Consider the following 16,441-nt stretch of genomic DNA (forward strand, 5'->3'; position numbering starts at 1 on the left):
CCTTGTAAAGGAAGAAACCAAAGGACTTCAGGGTACACTCACTTACCAAAGCCAAACTTTTGATTAATGTGGTATTTCTGCATATTTACAGGAGCCTTAACAGGACTCTTGGCACTGTCTTAAAAAGGTGCCTGTGTCATTTCCAAGCAATTAAGTAACAGCAAAACTGAGGAATCTGCTCACTCTTTAGGACTCAAATGAGGATAATGGCTCAGCTCCTTCCTTAATACTTGTCTTACACGAGATCCACAAAACTGCTGCTAGAGGAGAACTGGGTAAGGAAGGAAAATTGTACCTGGTTTATTTTACCCAGTTGTTGACACAAGCAAGTCTTGAAACACATCAAATGAGTGCAGAAGAAGTGGAAATGAAAGAAGATCCTAAAAGGTATCAAAACTACCTGCAGTTAATTCCATGACTGAGCTTCATATATGAAATTTGGGAAATGCATTTTGGGTTCTATGTTCTTCCCCTTATGTGAGATGATTGGAAAACTTTTAATCAGATCCCCTCATATGATGTGCAATGACCCGAGTACTGAGCAGAAAGAAACTGCACAAGACTAAGTCTTAGAAACCTAATGTAAAATGAGATTTTTTTTTAATGACAGGATGTAATTAATACACAACATAACTCAGGTTTATTCTTATAAAAGCCCAGTAGTTTTGATCACTGATCTTGTATGCATAGAAACCAGACTTCCAAAGACAATATGCTCACAGAAAGTATATTTGGATCCTGAAAGACATAAATTGATTGAGTGGTAAAAAGACCCAAAACTGTAATTTCCTTGTTAGCAAACTCTGCAGTGTATTTTGTCGTGCTCATTCCATTGTCAGCAGGAGGATTAAAGAAATTTTTGTTTCTTAATTTGTGCTGTTACCGGCCAACTCTTGTTCTCAATTTCCATTGTTGTGTGGTGTTAACAGTAATGCCTAAACTGTGGTGGAACGTGCAGATTCTGCCCCCACCTACCCCTGGTCCTCCAAATATATTTCCTGCCAAGGGTTTCTTCTCCTCCTGGATGCCCAAAATCAAGGATGTCAATGGTGTAATATGAAATAGCCAAATTTCGCTGTAGATATCCCAGCATTCCAGTTGTCCTAGAGGGTTCAAATACAGAAAAATCTTGATAAAAACAGGTGAGGTGCCTGACTCAGTCTTCTGAAAACACACGGAATGTGTGGAATGTATATCCTCCTAGTGCAATCCAGCCTCTTTCCAAACAATTCCAGCAAGAGCTCCTCCTCTCCTCTGAGAGTTTTTTTCTATCAGCTCTCCATACTGGAATGATTCTCATCATTGATAATCATACTGGAATGATTACCTTCAGATTATGTTTTGTCACCCAAGGCACAAAAGCATACAGTCCCCCTGCAGTAAGCACCTGCAACAAAGGCAGCGTTGGTAAATGTAATTTTGTGTTAAAACCAGCAAATTGGAGACATACTGCAGCTCTTGGTTCATTCTACTAGATGCAAGTCTTGGAAAACCAGCTGTGTATGGCCACTGATGAAAGATGAATGAATCAGACTGGCTTGCATGGGGGAAAATGCAAGCACTCAAAAGAAAAACAAATATTCAATTAAAATCTAAAAATAATCAAATGTAGAAGATTCCTGCAAGAATTTAATCTCTGTACTGAATTTTTGCCAGAGGCATTGAGAGAACTACTTCATGATGAATACAAAACAACAGTATTCTTCTGTGTGTTTAAGCTACCACTGTAACTACAGTTGATGAACGTTTTGGGAGCTGTTGGATTAGCCACCAAATTAAAAAAAACCACATCTAAATGTACTTGCATAGCACATTTGCATAAAAGAACAGTTCGTCCCCAAAGCTTAAGTTTTTTCCTCTTGTCTAGTCTTTAAAAGTGAATCAAGGATTCTCTTTCTTGAGTAGCACCTTTTTATTGCTAGTAAAACAAGACTGGTAACAAAAGAAAACTCTAAATAGACCACATGAGGCCATTGGTGGTTCATGCTTTGAGATATGAATTCTTTTATTAGAGCTTTTCTGTGATGTTTTAAGACTTGCTGCAGGTTCTCAAAAATGAATAGGAATTGTTCTATTCTGAACTGTCAGCAGTTTGGAAACTTAAAACATCCAGGACATGTCTCAAGAAATCCAGTTGTTCTCTTTGATCCTAGATTAAAGGGCCTGTTAGAAATTTCAGAGCTATGTAGTTTCTTACACAGTTCCAATTAACACGACACTTGAGCTTTATTCTGTGAATGTACAATAACGTAAAAAACTCCTTGGAATTCCCTCATCAGCTATATTCTATTTAAAAATACATGTATTGGTTTTATATCAACATCCTCAACCACATTCAATACTCCATTTATACCCTTAGGTTTAGTAATTCACAGAACTTCAGCTTCACAGATTCTTACCAATAAATCCCAAAATGCATGCATGGCTTGGTTTAAGAAAGATATTTTACTTGTGTTTCATACACAAAAAAACTGATAATCAACAGTGGCTTAAAAAATCAACACTACTCCACTTTTTCACAAGTGTACAAAAAAGAAATAATGAATTTACATTCAACAGTAAAGCTTAAAAGTCCACTCTAATAATAGTTGCATTGACATTCACATACACAAGCACAGAATAAATATTTCAGGATTCTTATAAGAGCATACAGCATACATACAGTACTTGAATTTTACACAAGGAGTGTTAGTAGGATCAGAAATTCATAATCTCATAGAAAAGTAAAACTAAAATCAGAAAAGGTTGTGTGGGAGGTAACACCAAGGTACTGCACAGAGCTAGCAGGTTAATAAATCCATTTGTGTGAGGAGTTTGCTTCTGCTTCTTCATATTAGGACAGTTTGTTTGCAAAGGTGTATTCAAAGTGCAGAATAATGCAAAAAAAAAAAAAAAGGAAGATAATCTTGTATTTATTAATACATGCAAGAGGCAGCCCCCAAGTCACCCGACAGAATAAAGCTGTTATTGGCAAGTGGCCGATATAATACAGATGTTTCAGGCAATTTTTCTAAAGCACTTTAATAGCAGCAATTGTAATTTATAATGGCTCTAGATTGACTTCTGTTTGGGTTAAAGGGCATCATATTTCTTTAACATTTACAGCTATATTTCTTTATAAATAAATATCTCAAATAACAAATAGCATAGCTAATGTTACTTTTTTCTCTCTTTTGCATAAGTGTCGTGGAAAAACTCTGACCTTTTCAGAGACATAATGTGCAAAATAATGTGGAAATAGGGACACAGAGCATCACAGTTACATTCCTGGGATGTCAGCCCAGCCCTTCTTACACTCTGAGGGCTAGCTTTACCAGGGCAATGCAGGGCTTTAAGGGACAATTTTTCCAATGGCTTGCTTGGTAAAGAGATATAATTTATGTTCTCTTAAAGAGCTGTAAATGTGAGGTTTCATTTGAAGCAGTGTGTACAATACGTCATGTATAGGAGTCAGTATTTCCACACAGTGACTTCTCAAGGTTTGACAAGTCTGCTCATCTCCTTTCAGACATTTTCTCCCCAGCCTGAACATCTTTGAACATTTGTGTTCAATAGGTGTTTCCTCTGTTGCATATTTACCAGCTCTTCTTGCATTTTATAATCTGATCTCATATCACCTAGCTGACATCTGCACACAAATATTTCCAATCAGATAGAGGGTGCACAACATTAAAACTTTTAAACCTGTCCTGTAAGTGTCATCAAGACAGGAGCACAGGAACCACAGTGCAGAGTCCAACCTCTCACTGGCTGTACTGTGAAGATTCTCCTTTTCGGCGTAGGAGAAAGGAAACTTGTGTCTGCTTTTTAGATTCTGAAAACAAGCCAGAGTGGAGAAAAAGAGTTAACACCAGACTTAATAAAGCTTTTAAGACAAAACCTGTTAAGCAATTTAGACAGACACTGAATTTCCTGCTGATTTTCTCAAGTCTGTACATATAGGAAATTTGTTAACAGTAGGAAGAAGTTGGGATTTGCTACATGGGAGAAATCTGCCATTATTACAAAAACTGGCTAAGAGGGTTTTTTCAGTATAACTCCCTCACTGGTCACTGTTCTCAGTGGTGCTGTTGCCCTTTTCTTTTTTCTCCTGAGTCTTGTTTCCCTTCTTCTTTTTCTTCTTTTTCTTGGTCTCTTCTTTCTTGCCAAAGGTTATGAAGTCACTTTTGTCAATTTGGCTGTTTGGTGGCTCCTGCCGGATGGAGATGATTGCAGGAGATCCCGGGATAATGAATTTGTCTGGCAACTCACCAGGACCACCTTGTTTGGAATTGCCGGGTCCAAATTTAAAGGTCCAGCTGTTGCTGTTCACACCAGCTCCCACTGGGGGGGACACCTCTCCCGCCTCAGGTTCTGAAAAAGTCAAAACAGCAAGAAAAGCTTAAAGCATCTTTAAACACAAGCACTCAGTGAGCAGCAGCTTTCTCTTTGAAAGCTCTGGCTTCAGCCTACAGTGACTCCCGGTTGCCGGGCTGCTCATCTGGGGGTTATCCACTGGTTCTTGTCCAGTCTGCTCAGTGTTAGCACACACTGACTCACTCCACGTCCTGCTGGGCCCAACAGGCTCTGGATCCCATTTTGTTCTTTTGGATTTGAAGTGTTTGGAGTAAGAGATCACTGTGATGCAGCCCACTGCAGTGTTCTATAGCAGCAAACACAAGCATGTGCATTACCAAGGGGTATGCTTGAGGGTGTTGAGTCTTTTGGGACAGGGTTAGAAGAGTGGCCAGGGCAGGGTGTGACAGTCTTGGCATTATGCACATCCAGATGGGTATTTTAGCAAACCATCCTATGCTGGATGTGTCCAGGAATCCTCATGTAGGGAAAGAGTATCTGAATGGAGGCTGTCAAGAGGGTGGGATGGAGCCAGGCTCTGCTTGGTGGCGCTGAGCAATAGGACAAGAGGTAACAGGAACGGATGCCCAGGAAGTTCCACCTGAATATGAGGAAGAACTTCTTTACTGTGCAGTGACTGAGCACTGAACAGATTGCCCAGAGAGGTTGTGGGGTTTCCCTCACTGGAGATATTCCAGAACCACCTGGATGCAATCCTGTGCCATGTGCTCTGGGATGACCCTGCTTGAACAGGGAGGTTGGACCAGATAAGCTGCTGTGGTCCCTCCAACCTGACCCACTGCGTGATTCTGAGTTGGCGCACCCCAGAGAGGAACCTGAGGCCAACCAGCACATGTGTTTGTATGTAGGTATGGATGCAATGTGGCTGAGCAGCAGACAGGGCCCTAGAGCAAAACCAGGAGTGAACTGAATTGCCTGGGCAGAGATACTGCAGGACTGCTTCCATCAGGGTGCACAATCTGGTCTCAGAAATATTCATGGTCTTCAGAGAATCATAGAATACCCTGATTATCTCTCTAGATCACAGTATTTTATACAGGCAAATATAAAATGAAGTTCTATCCCCAGTTTTAGGCTTGCAGTATGAAGCAAGTTTTAATTTTATTTCCATTATTTTGATTAGATTGAGTTAATCAGACTGAAATGTTTGCGTATGTTGCTCTGACAAGGACAATTTTCTAACATAATAAAATGCAACAAAATTAGGTTTTCCTATGAGAGAAAGCCTTAAGACTTGGTTGTTTTCTTCCCTTTTAAACTTTGAACATTTGTTGTAATTTACATAACTCCCAATTTTGAATAGGAACAGCATATCTATTTTAATGTATCATGTCAAGTATTTGAACTGTGATCAGGGGAAAGCTCAATGTTTATGAACTGATGCTAAAGCCCTCAAATCAAATGAAAACCTTCTTATATACACCCTAAAAGTGCAGTAAGAAAACATGGGGCTCTCACCCTTGTAACACGCCTAGCCACACACAGATCCTCACAACACCACACAAACAATTTCAGTACCACTGATTAAGTCTCAGCATCATGTATCAGAGCTGTCCAGCTGAAGAGGTAAAGATATTTGGGGTAAAGAAGGAGGTGGGAACTGTGTTGGAAAACAATTTCAGAGGGACTCCATGTCCCTTGGAAGAGGAGGCAAGGGCACTGGACGGGGGAGAAGAAATTGAGAAGTCCCAGGTCTCCTGCTGGTTAAAGAGGGCAGGAGGAGAAAACAAAGCAGACAATCTGGAGGGAGATCTCCAATGTTTTGCCAGCAAACATCTGGTACTGACTGCTCTGTACTCCTGCAGCTGTAATGGAGAATGCCATATGAACTTCAGCAGCTCCTGTATTTCCTATTCTTTAATGATTCTTCATCTTCTGTTACGTTTGCAGGATTTTCTATTTTACTAAATAAATGGTGTGTGGTGCATGCAGACATAAGGCTTTCCTTTTAAGTTCAAAAGCTGAAAAAACATGTTTTGCTGCTTGACAACCTTTCTCCTGCCTGGCAGCAAAACAAACAAGGCTGGGAAGCATGATTCCTTCTCTAAGCTTCTCTGTATTGATGCAACACGTCCATGTTACAGAGCCAAAGAAATGTGTATACACAACACATCTCTGAGACCCTCTTTGAAAGAGGTTTGGCACATGGAACCTTTGGCATCTTCGAACCTCCATGGCAAGTGGACATGATGTGACTCCTTTTACAATGCAATGTTTAATCAAGAACCAGAAGAGACTCTGCACTTCTTTTCCCCCTAAGATTGTATTTAATGATGAAGAAGCTTTGACTTTATGTTCTTTCCAGGAACTGCTGACATTGTTTTAGTGATCTTAGCATCTCTAGTCTCAAATAGTTTTTTTAAAGTTATTATTAATGTAAAAGGTCCTTTATTTTATCAGTTGTAGCTTTTCTGTAAATTTCCTATGGTTTTAACTATCAACTTCAGATTCTTTACATGTTTCCTGTAAGTAACAACAATGTCCTAGAAAACCCTTTCATAATAAATGCATTAATATGAACCAGCTTTCATTTCTGCTTAATAAATTGTTTTGTTTGGGTACCTTTTATATTACTTTTGTTTCTCTGAGATGATAAATTACACAGGTGGAAACTGTGTGTCTTGGCCTTTTTCCAAATTATTAATCAATTGTCATTCTACTGCAATACAAAAATGTGAGCTTTCATATTGCACATACTAAATTAAGCCCTATTTGACAAATAAATCCTCTCTTTTTCCCAACAAGCCTGCACGATATGCAATCCAAACACTGGCCCAGACCCAATGCTCTTTTTCTGTTCCTGGCAGGAGAAGGACAGCTGAAGGTGACCTCAAATCATGATTGACCCACCCTTGCTCTGGCTGGGGAGAACCCTGTAGCAGCAAATAGTAGAAAAACCACTTTGAAGAGTACAGGGTGACAACACTGTGGGCTGCAGGGCCAGCACAGCTGAAACAGCAGTGTATGGCTGTGCCATTTGATGTGAGCATAGAAACATAAAATGATAGAACAGCCTGCGGTGGAAGGGACCCCAAAGCTCATCCAGTTCCAGCCCCCTGCCATGGGCAGGGACACCTTCCAGTAGACCAGGTGGCTCCAAGTCCCATCCAACCTGGCTTTAAACACTTCCAGGGATGGCACAGCCACAGCTTCTCTGGGCAACCTGTGCCAAGGCCTCACCACACTTAACTTATATTCTTCCTAATATCTAATCTAAACCTACTCTCTGTCGGTTTGAAACCATTCCCCTTGTCCTGTCACCCCACGCCCTTGTAAATAGTCTAAATCTTTCTTGTGCACTCCCTTCAGGTACTGGAAGAGGCAATTAGGTCACCCAGAAGCTTCTCTTTTCCAGGCTGGGCAATCCCAATTCTCTCAGCCTTTCCTGGAGAGGTGTTCCAGCCCTTTGATCAACTTATTAGGCTGGACATGGGACAATGACAATGACTTAATGTTATCCATTTTACCATACAAATACAGCAATGTGCAAGAACCCAGAGTATCCCTGAGGTACGGAGTCTCCCGCATGAAATCTCTCGCCAGACTAATGGGGTGCACAAACACATCTGCACTACTGAAACTAATTCAGAGCAGGAACCCAACCCTTTAATCCAGTTCTGCCTAGGCAAATCAACTCACCAGATGAAGTCTGTAACATTTGTCACAAAAACATCTGACTTTATGCATCCAAACACAACAAACCCATCACACCTCCCCTAGAATCAGGATTCTGTCAGACTACTGGGGTTTGTTTGCACTTATGTGGGGTTTTCTCCCAGACCCTGAATATGTTTGTTGTCCATACATCTAAGCATTTTAATACTCCTTAATACTCGCTCAGCCAAAGGAAACTATCCTTACTGCTGTGGGGAGAGCTTGCATACAAAAACACAGAGACATACAGAATCTAATGAGTCGATAGCCATCATTTCCTATGAGTGGGGCTTCACCAGTCCTCAGGAAATTTCTCTTCTGCGTGATTTACCTGATAACATGTGTGTTTATCTGTATTGGCAGGCTGGAAGGTCACAGTTCAGCTGTACTAACAATGTTGTATGTTTAGGCATTTCAGATCAAGGATAAATGTAATTTATTACCTAGTTTCCAATGCTTCCTTAAACATCACTTCTGTTTCTTATCAGCAGGAATTCAACAACAAAAGCTTTCTATATATGGGTTATTTTACATTTAATGGGATTAGTTGTACTTCTCTTGCATATTTTCTGCATCTTTAATCGAATGCTTCAAATTTTTTTATTCAACTGAGAGGAAAATCTAAATAAAACAAACCCTCTGGTTATATTTAGAACACTTAATGTAAACCATTATATTTCTTTTCTTCCTACAGCTACAGAGAGGGGTTTGCCAGAGTTCATACATAAAAGCTCAGAGTCTGGTGGTTTCCTGGGGCAACTTAGAGGATTACTTTGGACCTTTTCTTTTATTCTCAAGAAATACATCAGACTTCATGTTCAATGACCAAATAATTAAATTTTTAAATGCTTGCATGCAGCAGAACCCAAAATCTAGGCTGCACCTGCAGGTGCTGATGCTTCTTTGCCTGCGTGTCTGCAAGCTAAAACAGGAGATGAACTTTTCACCCTGTCCCTTTCCTACTCTCACCGAAATACAAACGTCTCAGTAGACTTTAAATGGAACCCAGAGCAGCAGAGACTCTGCAGTGGAGTAGGTCACATATTTAGCTGGCGTGAAAGGACTTCTAGGCTGTCTTTCCAAATACTTCTTTTTCCATCCCATGACTACTGGCTGAAATGCACAGGCAGACTTACACAGAAAACACCTCCATATCCTCAAAGCACCTATCTTGAAAGCTGGAAGGAATAGGGTGTGGTGCATAGCTAATTTTTTGTTTCTCTTCCAGAGGCATTTACTGGTCATGTATTGTAGCCCTCTGCCTCTCATAGGACTTGAAAAACGTAAAAATCCTGGTCAATAGGAACTTGTTCAACAAGCCCTAATTGCTCTGAAACACCTGATTTCCTACACAATGTCAGATATAGAGGGCCATGTCTGCCTGGAGAAGCTGTGGCTGCCCCATCCCTGGAAGTGTCCAAGGCCAGGTTGGATGTGGCTTGCAGCAACCTGGGACAGTGGAAGGTGTCCCTGCCCATGGCAGGGGGTGGCACTGGATGAGCTTTAAGGTCCCTTCCACCCCAAACCATTCCATGATTCTATGTGGATGTCACAGCCTCTGAGATTCCAGAAAGGGAGCAGGCTGCAGCTGAGTTGTGTCACCTCACTGATCCTCACTTGCGTGCTCCAGGCAGTCCTGCTCTCAGCACACAGGTTTTCCAGAGGTTCCAATGCTCTGTGCAGGAAGCCCAGACACCTACAAGGAACCAGGTCCCTAGAATTTAACCTGTAGTAACTGCAGGTACCTACATTTGTTTTTCTTAGAGAGTTAGGCACCCCTTTTCTAAATTCAGCCACCAGAAATGTAGGCATCCAATCTACCATGTCTAATTAAATTCATGCTACGGTCTGTAAAAACACAGGCACCCTCAGAAGGCAGTTCAAGCCACCTGGTTTAAATGCTTGGTTTTAGAGGCATTGGAGACCATATCACTCTCTTTGGAGACCTTCTGGCTTTCTACAACTCCCTGACAGGAGGCTGTAGTCAGGTGGGGATTGGCCTCTTCTCCCTGGCAACCAGGGACAGGACAAGAGGACATGGCCTCAAGCTGCACCAGGAGAGATTCAGGTTGGACATCAGGAAGAATTTCTTCACAGAAAGGGTTGTAAAGAGTTGGGAGGGGCTGCTCAGAGAGGTGGTGGAATCACCATTCCTGGAGGTGTTCAAGGAATGACTGGACATGGCACTCAGTGCTCTGGTCTGGTTGACAAGGTGGTGATCAGTCAAAGGTTGGACTCGATGATCTTGGAGGTCTTTTCCAATCTAAATGATTCTGTAAAAAAAATCTGAATTTTCTTTGTTCCTCTCCTCTCTCTGCTGGAGCTGTATTATCTTTGGTTCTTTATAGATAAAGCCCAACCAGACAATTTACACTAGACAGCTAAGTTTTGGGTAGCTAGTGGAAAAGGAGCTGAATTCTACCCTCAGGAGCCAGGTAAGCAGCACCATGGCTCGGCAGGTGTTGTACTAATGACCATGCCAGAGTATTTCAGAAAAAAGAAGTTTGAAACTAATCTCTTTAATGGTGACAGCCACAAAAAATCCTGTGCAACTGTTTGCAACTTCCTCAGCCTTAATCCTTTCACGGGATTTTCACTTGGGTAGGCATTGGCATCTTCTGTCCAGAAATGCCTGAGAGACCACAGCCATATTCTTAAGGTTGCACCATTTCCACCCCTTAAAAGGCCACATTTTAGTTATGACAGCAGTGACACCAGTACAGCTCAGAACCTCTGGTGCAGAACTGCAAAGTACAGGTCTGTCACTGAGATTTAAGGTGCTGTCTTTTCACATGTGGAACTTGCAAATTCACTCAATTGAAGGGCTGGCTTTCATCAGCTTGTAAAACCATCCAAGCTGAAAGGTAATGCTGAGCGATGGGTACAAACAGTCTGAAATTGAGATGTCTTATAAATTTGGGGCAAAATGTTGGTTCACAGAACATATCATCACTCAGCCCAGGAATCAATACCCCATCAGGTCTGGGCTATCCCATCAGTCCTGCAGCTTCTATCTCAGTGACATTTTTCTCGTGTTTTTTTTCTGACCCTGTATAGCCCCACAGCTCCAATCTGGTGTTTACTAAGAACAGGTGGTGCTCACTTCCCATAATGCGAGCTGCCCATATATTCTGAGTGTCATGCACATCGTCTCCACCTCCTATGCCTCTGATGCTTTCTTAAAGAACCTTTGTCAGAAGAGGGCTAACTCATGTTAGAACAGATGTGCCCCTGCTCAAGGGGGAGAAGAGGAAAGCGTTTCTGTGCAGTCTCTGTCTCCCTGCAGAGACGTGTTTGACTGTGTGACATGCTCAGCCAAGACAGCAGCTTGTTTTCACTCTGTTCCACCCCTCCACACTCACCACTTTGTTCTCGTCTCTAAAAATTTGGTAGCTCATGGAATCAGAAAATAAATTAGATAAAAGCTTTCAATCAAAACTTCCATTAATATTAAATTTAAAGGAAACATTTTTCAATGTTCTTTTTCCAAACAGCAGAACATGCAGGCTAAAGCCACTGTAAGACTCAGAATACCCCATTATTAATCACAGCCCCTTCTGTCTGCAGGTCAAAGTAGCAAAACACATTAATTAAATGAATTTATTTAAAACTGAGATCAGGCAATAAGCAGGAAGCAAACTGCAGGGAAAGCTAGTCATTAACCTGATTTCTCTCTTCCCTGCCTCCTCCTTTGATGCTGTACTGACTGCAGCTTCTGCCTCTGGCAGGCTTAATGAATATTCACCATGATAAAGAGTCTGAAACAGCACATCCAGTGCAAACAGCATGCACTGAAAAACCCTCTCTGTGTCATTCGGAGGATCTCTGTGGACATTCTGGCTTCACTGATCATCCCTAAGCCTTTTTGGGATTAAAAAGCCCATTTAATCTTTCTTTTTTTTTTTTTTTTCTGAAAAACAAAACAAAAACTCAAACCCAGAAAAAAAGAAAGTGAATAAAATCCATCATCAGCATGATAAAATGACAGATATAGAACTGAAAGACAGAAAAATCATTCAGTCAGAAAAAAACGGAACCGGTTTAACTATCACTTTGCCAAACAATCCCAACCATCTCTAACGACTTTGTCAAATTGGAGTATCAAACAAAACCCCAAATAATTCTCACTCTCTGTCCTCCCATCTGTTTGACCTGTTCCGCATTAATGAATCAGGAGGAATGAACAAAATGGAAACTTCTCCCCACCAAGGAGCCTGTAGCTTTAATCCAGTGCTTGGGTTTAAAGTCAGTATCATTAAACAGGGCAATTACAGCACACATGTTGTGGGAGATTTGTAACCCCCCACTGCTCCAACATCCAGGCACAAAGCAGGGGGTGAGCACGGAGGTCACTTCCAGCTCACTCTCAGGTTACTGTCCACGATGACACTGACAATTAATTTAAATAGAGATTATTTACCTCATTATGAAAAACCAATCTTACATGGCTGTATTAAAGTAATTGTCTCAGCTATCAAATAGCTCTGCCAGCATATTCTGAGATAGATGAAAGCATAATTTGATTTGCTTGCTACCACAGCCTGCTGTGACCAGAGCACAGCCCAGGGTAAATGGCTTCTCGCAGCTGTTGAAGGAGCAAACAGAGATGGTGTCTGCAGCTCCTCTCACTCTTCTTTGACTAAAAGAGGCTTTTCCTCCCATAAAAATATCAACTTTCTCAGGTAATATCCTTCTACTGTTGTACTTGTGCCCAGTCCTGCTCCTACAGGTAGAATTTTAACCCTTTCCTCCCCAAACTGAGGTTAATCTGCTGCATCCCTGAGACAGCATGTGCCCACATCCAGGATGCTCCTTATCGCCCTTTTAGCTCTAATCGAATGTTGGACTGGGGGGATGCAGCATTGAATGTTTGTGTCGCAGGCAGAGGTGATTAGAGAGACATTACTCCTGCAATACAAGAGAAAATATCTTTGGGGGGGATATTTTCCCTTGTCTGCAGGCTCACAGTGTTTGTTTTAATTTAAGAGTTCATAGCTGAAAACTGAACAGTCCCCCCCTCACCCCGCCCAAAAAAATCCCCCCAAACCCAAAACCAAATCAACCAAACAAAAAACCCCGAATTATTTTCATCTGGTAAATATGTTCTCAATGCAGTGTGGGCAGTTACAGCACCAGCCATTCTGCTGTTGCTTTAATGCAAACAGTAAGATAAAGAGCAGTGAGTAGTGCAGGAAAACTGAAGCTGGAGCTGGGGGGACTGCTCTGCCCCTCAGTACCTGGGAAGGGTGTGGGCAGTGGCTGAGGACAATGTTTCCCTGAAGACCTGTGGTGGGTTGGTCTTGCTACCACAAAGGAAAGGCTTTTCTTTCCTTTCATGTCAAACCAGGTGCTATGCAGCCAAAATGCCCTAATTAAATGTCCTTAAATGCCCTAAACTGAATGACTAGAGCAACAAGCAGCTATCCAGACCTCTGCTGAAGGCTGATTTCAGGAGTGCTTGGTAACACATCCCAAAAAGGTGGACTTTGAGTCTGATCTTAAAAAATTTTTGAGCTTTGTGGGTCACATCTTTTGTATGTGACCAGGAGCAGGGATGGCACTCTAACCATTTTCAGGAGGCTGCTGCTGTGGGTGGGGTTTGCCTCCGTTATATAAGGAAATACTGTAAAGAGAGCAAAAGTCACTGCAGAAGACAAAGCTCTGAATGTCGGGAGGACAGAACATGTCTGTGCACTGCTTAATCTATATTATGGAAAGCCAATTCTGGTTACTGTCTTCTGTCTAATTTAAATAAAAAATACTTTTATTCTAACATACGAGCCCTTTTATGTGAGAGACAACAGGCTCACCGAGCATCATAAATCCTGCTGTGAAGGTGAAAAGGAAGAAGCATTTCCTGGCTGCTGCTGGAGCTGTACCAGTGCCCTGCAGCCAGCCAGCCCCCTCCTCCCCTTGCTCTCTGCTAGATGAGCTGTTGAACGGACGCCAAGAGCACAGACGTGCATTCTTTCCAGGCATCTCCTGCCACTGGGGGCCACTCTGCTTCTATGGGGTGATACAGGATCTGCTTGGACTCCTGTCTACAGCCACTGCAGCCACCTTCTGCCTCAGCCCCCATCTCGAAGGCTGGCTGTGATTGATTCCCCAAAGAAGGAAAATTTCAGGTTACTTAACGGGGAGGCAGGATTAAATGTTCTAGTATTGAATTTCTATTTACAAGGGCCTGGAGTGGCAGGACAAGGGGAATGGCTTCAAACTGACAGAGAATAGGTTTAGATTAGATATTAGAAAAAAATCCTTTACTATGAAGGTGGTGAGGCCCTGGCACAGGTTGCCCAGAGAAGCTGTGGCTGCCCCATCCCTGGAAGTGTTTAAAGCCAGGTTGGACGGGACTTGGAGCCACCTGGTCTAGTAGAAGGTGTCCCTGCCCATGGCAGGGGGGTGGAAAGAAGATCTTTAAGGTCCTTTCCAACCCAGGCCATTCCATGATTCTGTGACTCTATGTTTTCCTGGACAGGCTTAGATTGGTTTCATTTGTGTCCATCTTGGAGAGTGAACACTACTAAGAGAATTGACTTCAATTCAGTCCCTCCCTCCTGCTTACCCTCAACAAAACTTTATCAAGTACCAGTCTCTACAGCTCTGAAAACTTTCCACAGGTACCCTTACCTGAGCACAGTCCACATTACTGCTGGTGCACAAACAGCAGAGAGTCCAGCACAGCTCCCAAATCCGAGTGCTGGTAGGCAAGAGAGAATCCCCACTATTTAACTGAGCACAATTAATAGAAAGACAGTAACTATGGAAACTTGAAGCATCAATTTTAGCCTTTCAAGGCAGAATCTAATTTTAACCAACTAATTGGGTGCTTGAAGTGGTAGTGAAAGAAAAAGGGACACGTTTTTGTCAGTGCTCTTAGAGGCATCTATTTTAAACATGAATGAATGTGTGAGCTTCACCATTTAGAGAGGATGGGACAGTAATGGAACAGGGACACATGAGAAATGGTCTTAGAGATAATTTTTTCTTTCTTTCTCCATCATCTATGTTTAGCTTACAGACTTCAACCATTCCTCTTGTATATGGCTCTCACCCCAATAGCCCAAACCATTGCAATCTCCAGGCCAGATCATTACAGGGTAAAGCTCTCTGCTTGGATATTCCTTAAAAAACCACAAACACACAAAGCTTCAGAGAGTGGGAAATGCAGTTCCTTGTCTCTAAGAGGCTGAAGGTGGCTCTGAACATCAGAGCTGACACCTGTTCCCTGGCTCCCTCTGGCTCTGATCTCAAATAAAGGGATAATTTTACCAGTATTTTATAGATGAAACCTGAAACTGGCCTTTTCCCTATCTATGAAGAGGAAGAAAGGGTACTATTAATGTTTAATTTAGTTTGGTTTTGTTATCCCCAACTGATTTCACAATATTAAAAGTAAACTGTACCATACAGGTACATAAAATTAATTTAGACCTACAAAATCCTTTAGCTGACCTACTTTGACTAGTTTACCACTGAACCTCTGCAAACTTCTCCTCTGAAAGCCAATTAACTAAGTACTAACCAATGTCTATTTTGATTCTCTCCAACGTGGCTGTTAGCCAGCAACCTGCCCCACAGATGTCTGTCACTGTAATACCTTCCACAAAATGGGGCTGTAAAACTGAAGACATCAAAGGCTGCAAAACAGACTCTGGCAGTCACAGCATTCTTTCCCTTCCACAATATATATGTCACATTAGCAGCTTCCTATCATCTCCTGTTAGGATCACATCCCATTATTATTCCTTTTTACTGATAGGGGATGAATGGAGCTAAGAATATTCCACATCAGTTAAAAAGGAATCTTAATTAAATGTGATGAGTAAGTGCTAATACAATATGATAAGCCCCCTGGATAAGCATGCTACATAATTTCTCTCTTTTTCAGAAACCTTTAAACATTCTTCGAGAAGAAAATGGAGGTGACCTTGCAAAGCCTCCCCACATCCCTTCTCCTAGTGCAGAAATAGTTTTGCTCTTTCAAGTGCTTGCAAGGCCCACATCTGGAGGATTTTTTCTCAGGTTGTAGGTAAATCCAGGTGCTATGATCACTGAGAATCATCTGGGCCTTTAACCCTTTAAAGCAGATTTTTTGGTGCTGATGAAATGAACCTGCCTGACTGCTCTGGAAGTCTGGACCTACTGGATCACAGAGCCAAACCTTCTCTCTGTCCTCTGCTGCAGCTAAAGGTGTCTTCTCAAAATGGAGCCATATGACAAATTAGATTTTCAGCGGACTTTTATAGCTGTAATTTTCCATGCAGATCTATCAAATATCAAAACCCAGCTCTGGATGGTTGTTAAAATTACATTTAAACGTGTTTATGAACCTCCTAACTTGTTCAGTGCTTTATTCGACTTGGTCACACAGATTGAAATCACTGCTAGGTGATATGCTGTAAAGGGCACATAATACTGAAACAAAATA

The 16,441-nt window shown here is 41.8% G+C and overlaps 1 protein-coding gene across 3 annotated transcripts in view; it reads right to left on the minus strand.

Moving 5' to 3' along the window:
• Positions 1-1,973: 1,973 nt before the first annotated feature.
• Positions 1,974-16,441, minus strand: part of PCDHAC2 (protocadherin alpha subfamily C, 2) — a 75,328-nt gene continuing 60,860 nt past the window's right edge. For 2 of the 3 annotated variants that reach the window (XM_042025330.1, XM_042025329.1), the window contains exon 4: positions 1,974-4,353. In XM_042025330.1, coding sequence (XP_041881264.1) covers positions 4,043-4,353 — 311 coding nt within the window. In that variant the 3' untranslated portion in view covers positions 1,974-4,042. The remainder of the gene's footprint in view (positions 4,354-16,441) is intronic. The other variant, XM_042025331.1, reaches the window with a different exon arrangement.

The sequence above is a fragment of the Corvus kubaryi genome, unplaced genomic scaffold (assembly GCF_017639235.1).
Source record: "Corvus kubaryi isolate FWS band 111438036 unplaced genomic scaffold, C.kubaryi_AGA036_p1.0 37270, whole genome shotgun sequence".
Classification (NCBI taxonomy): Eukaryota; Metazoa; Chordata; class Aves; order Passeriformes; family Corvidae; genus Corvus; species Corvus kubaryi.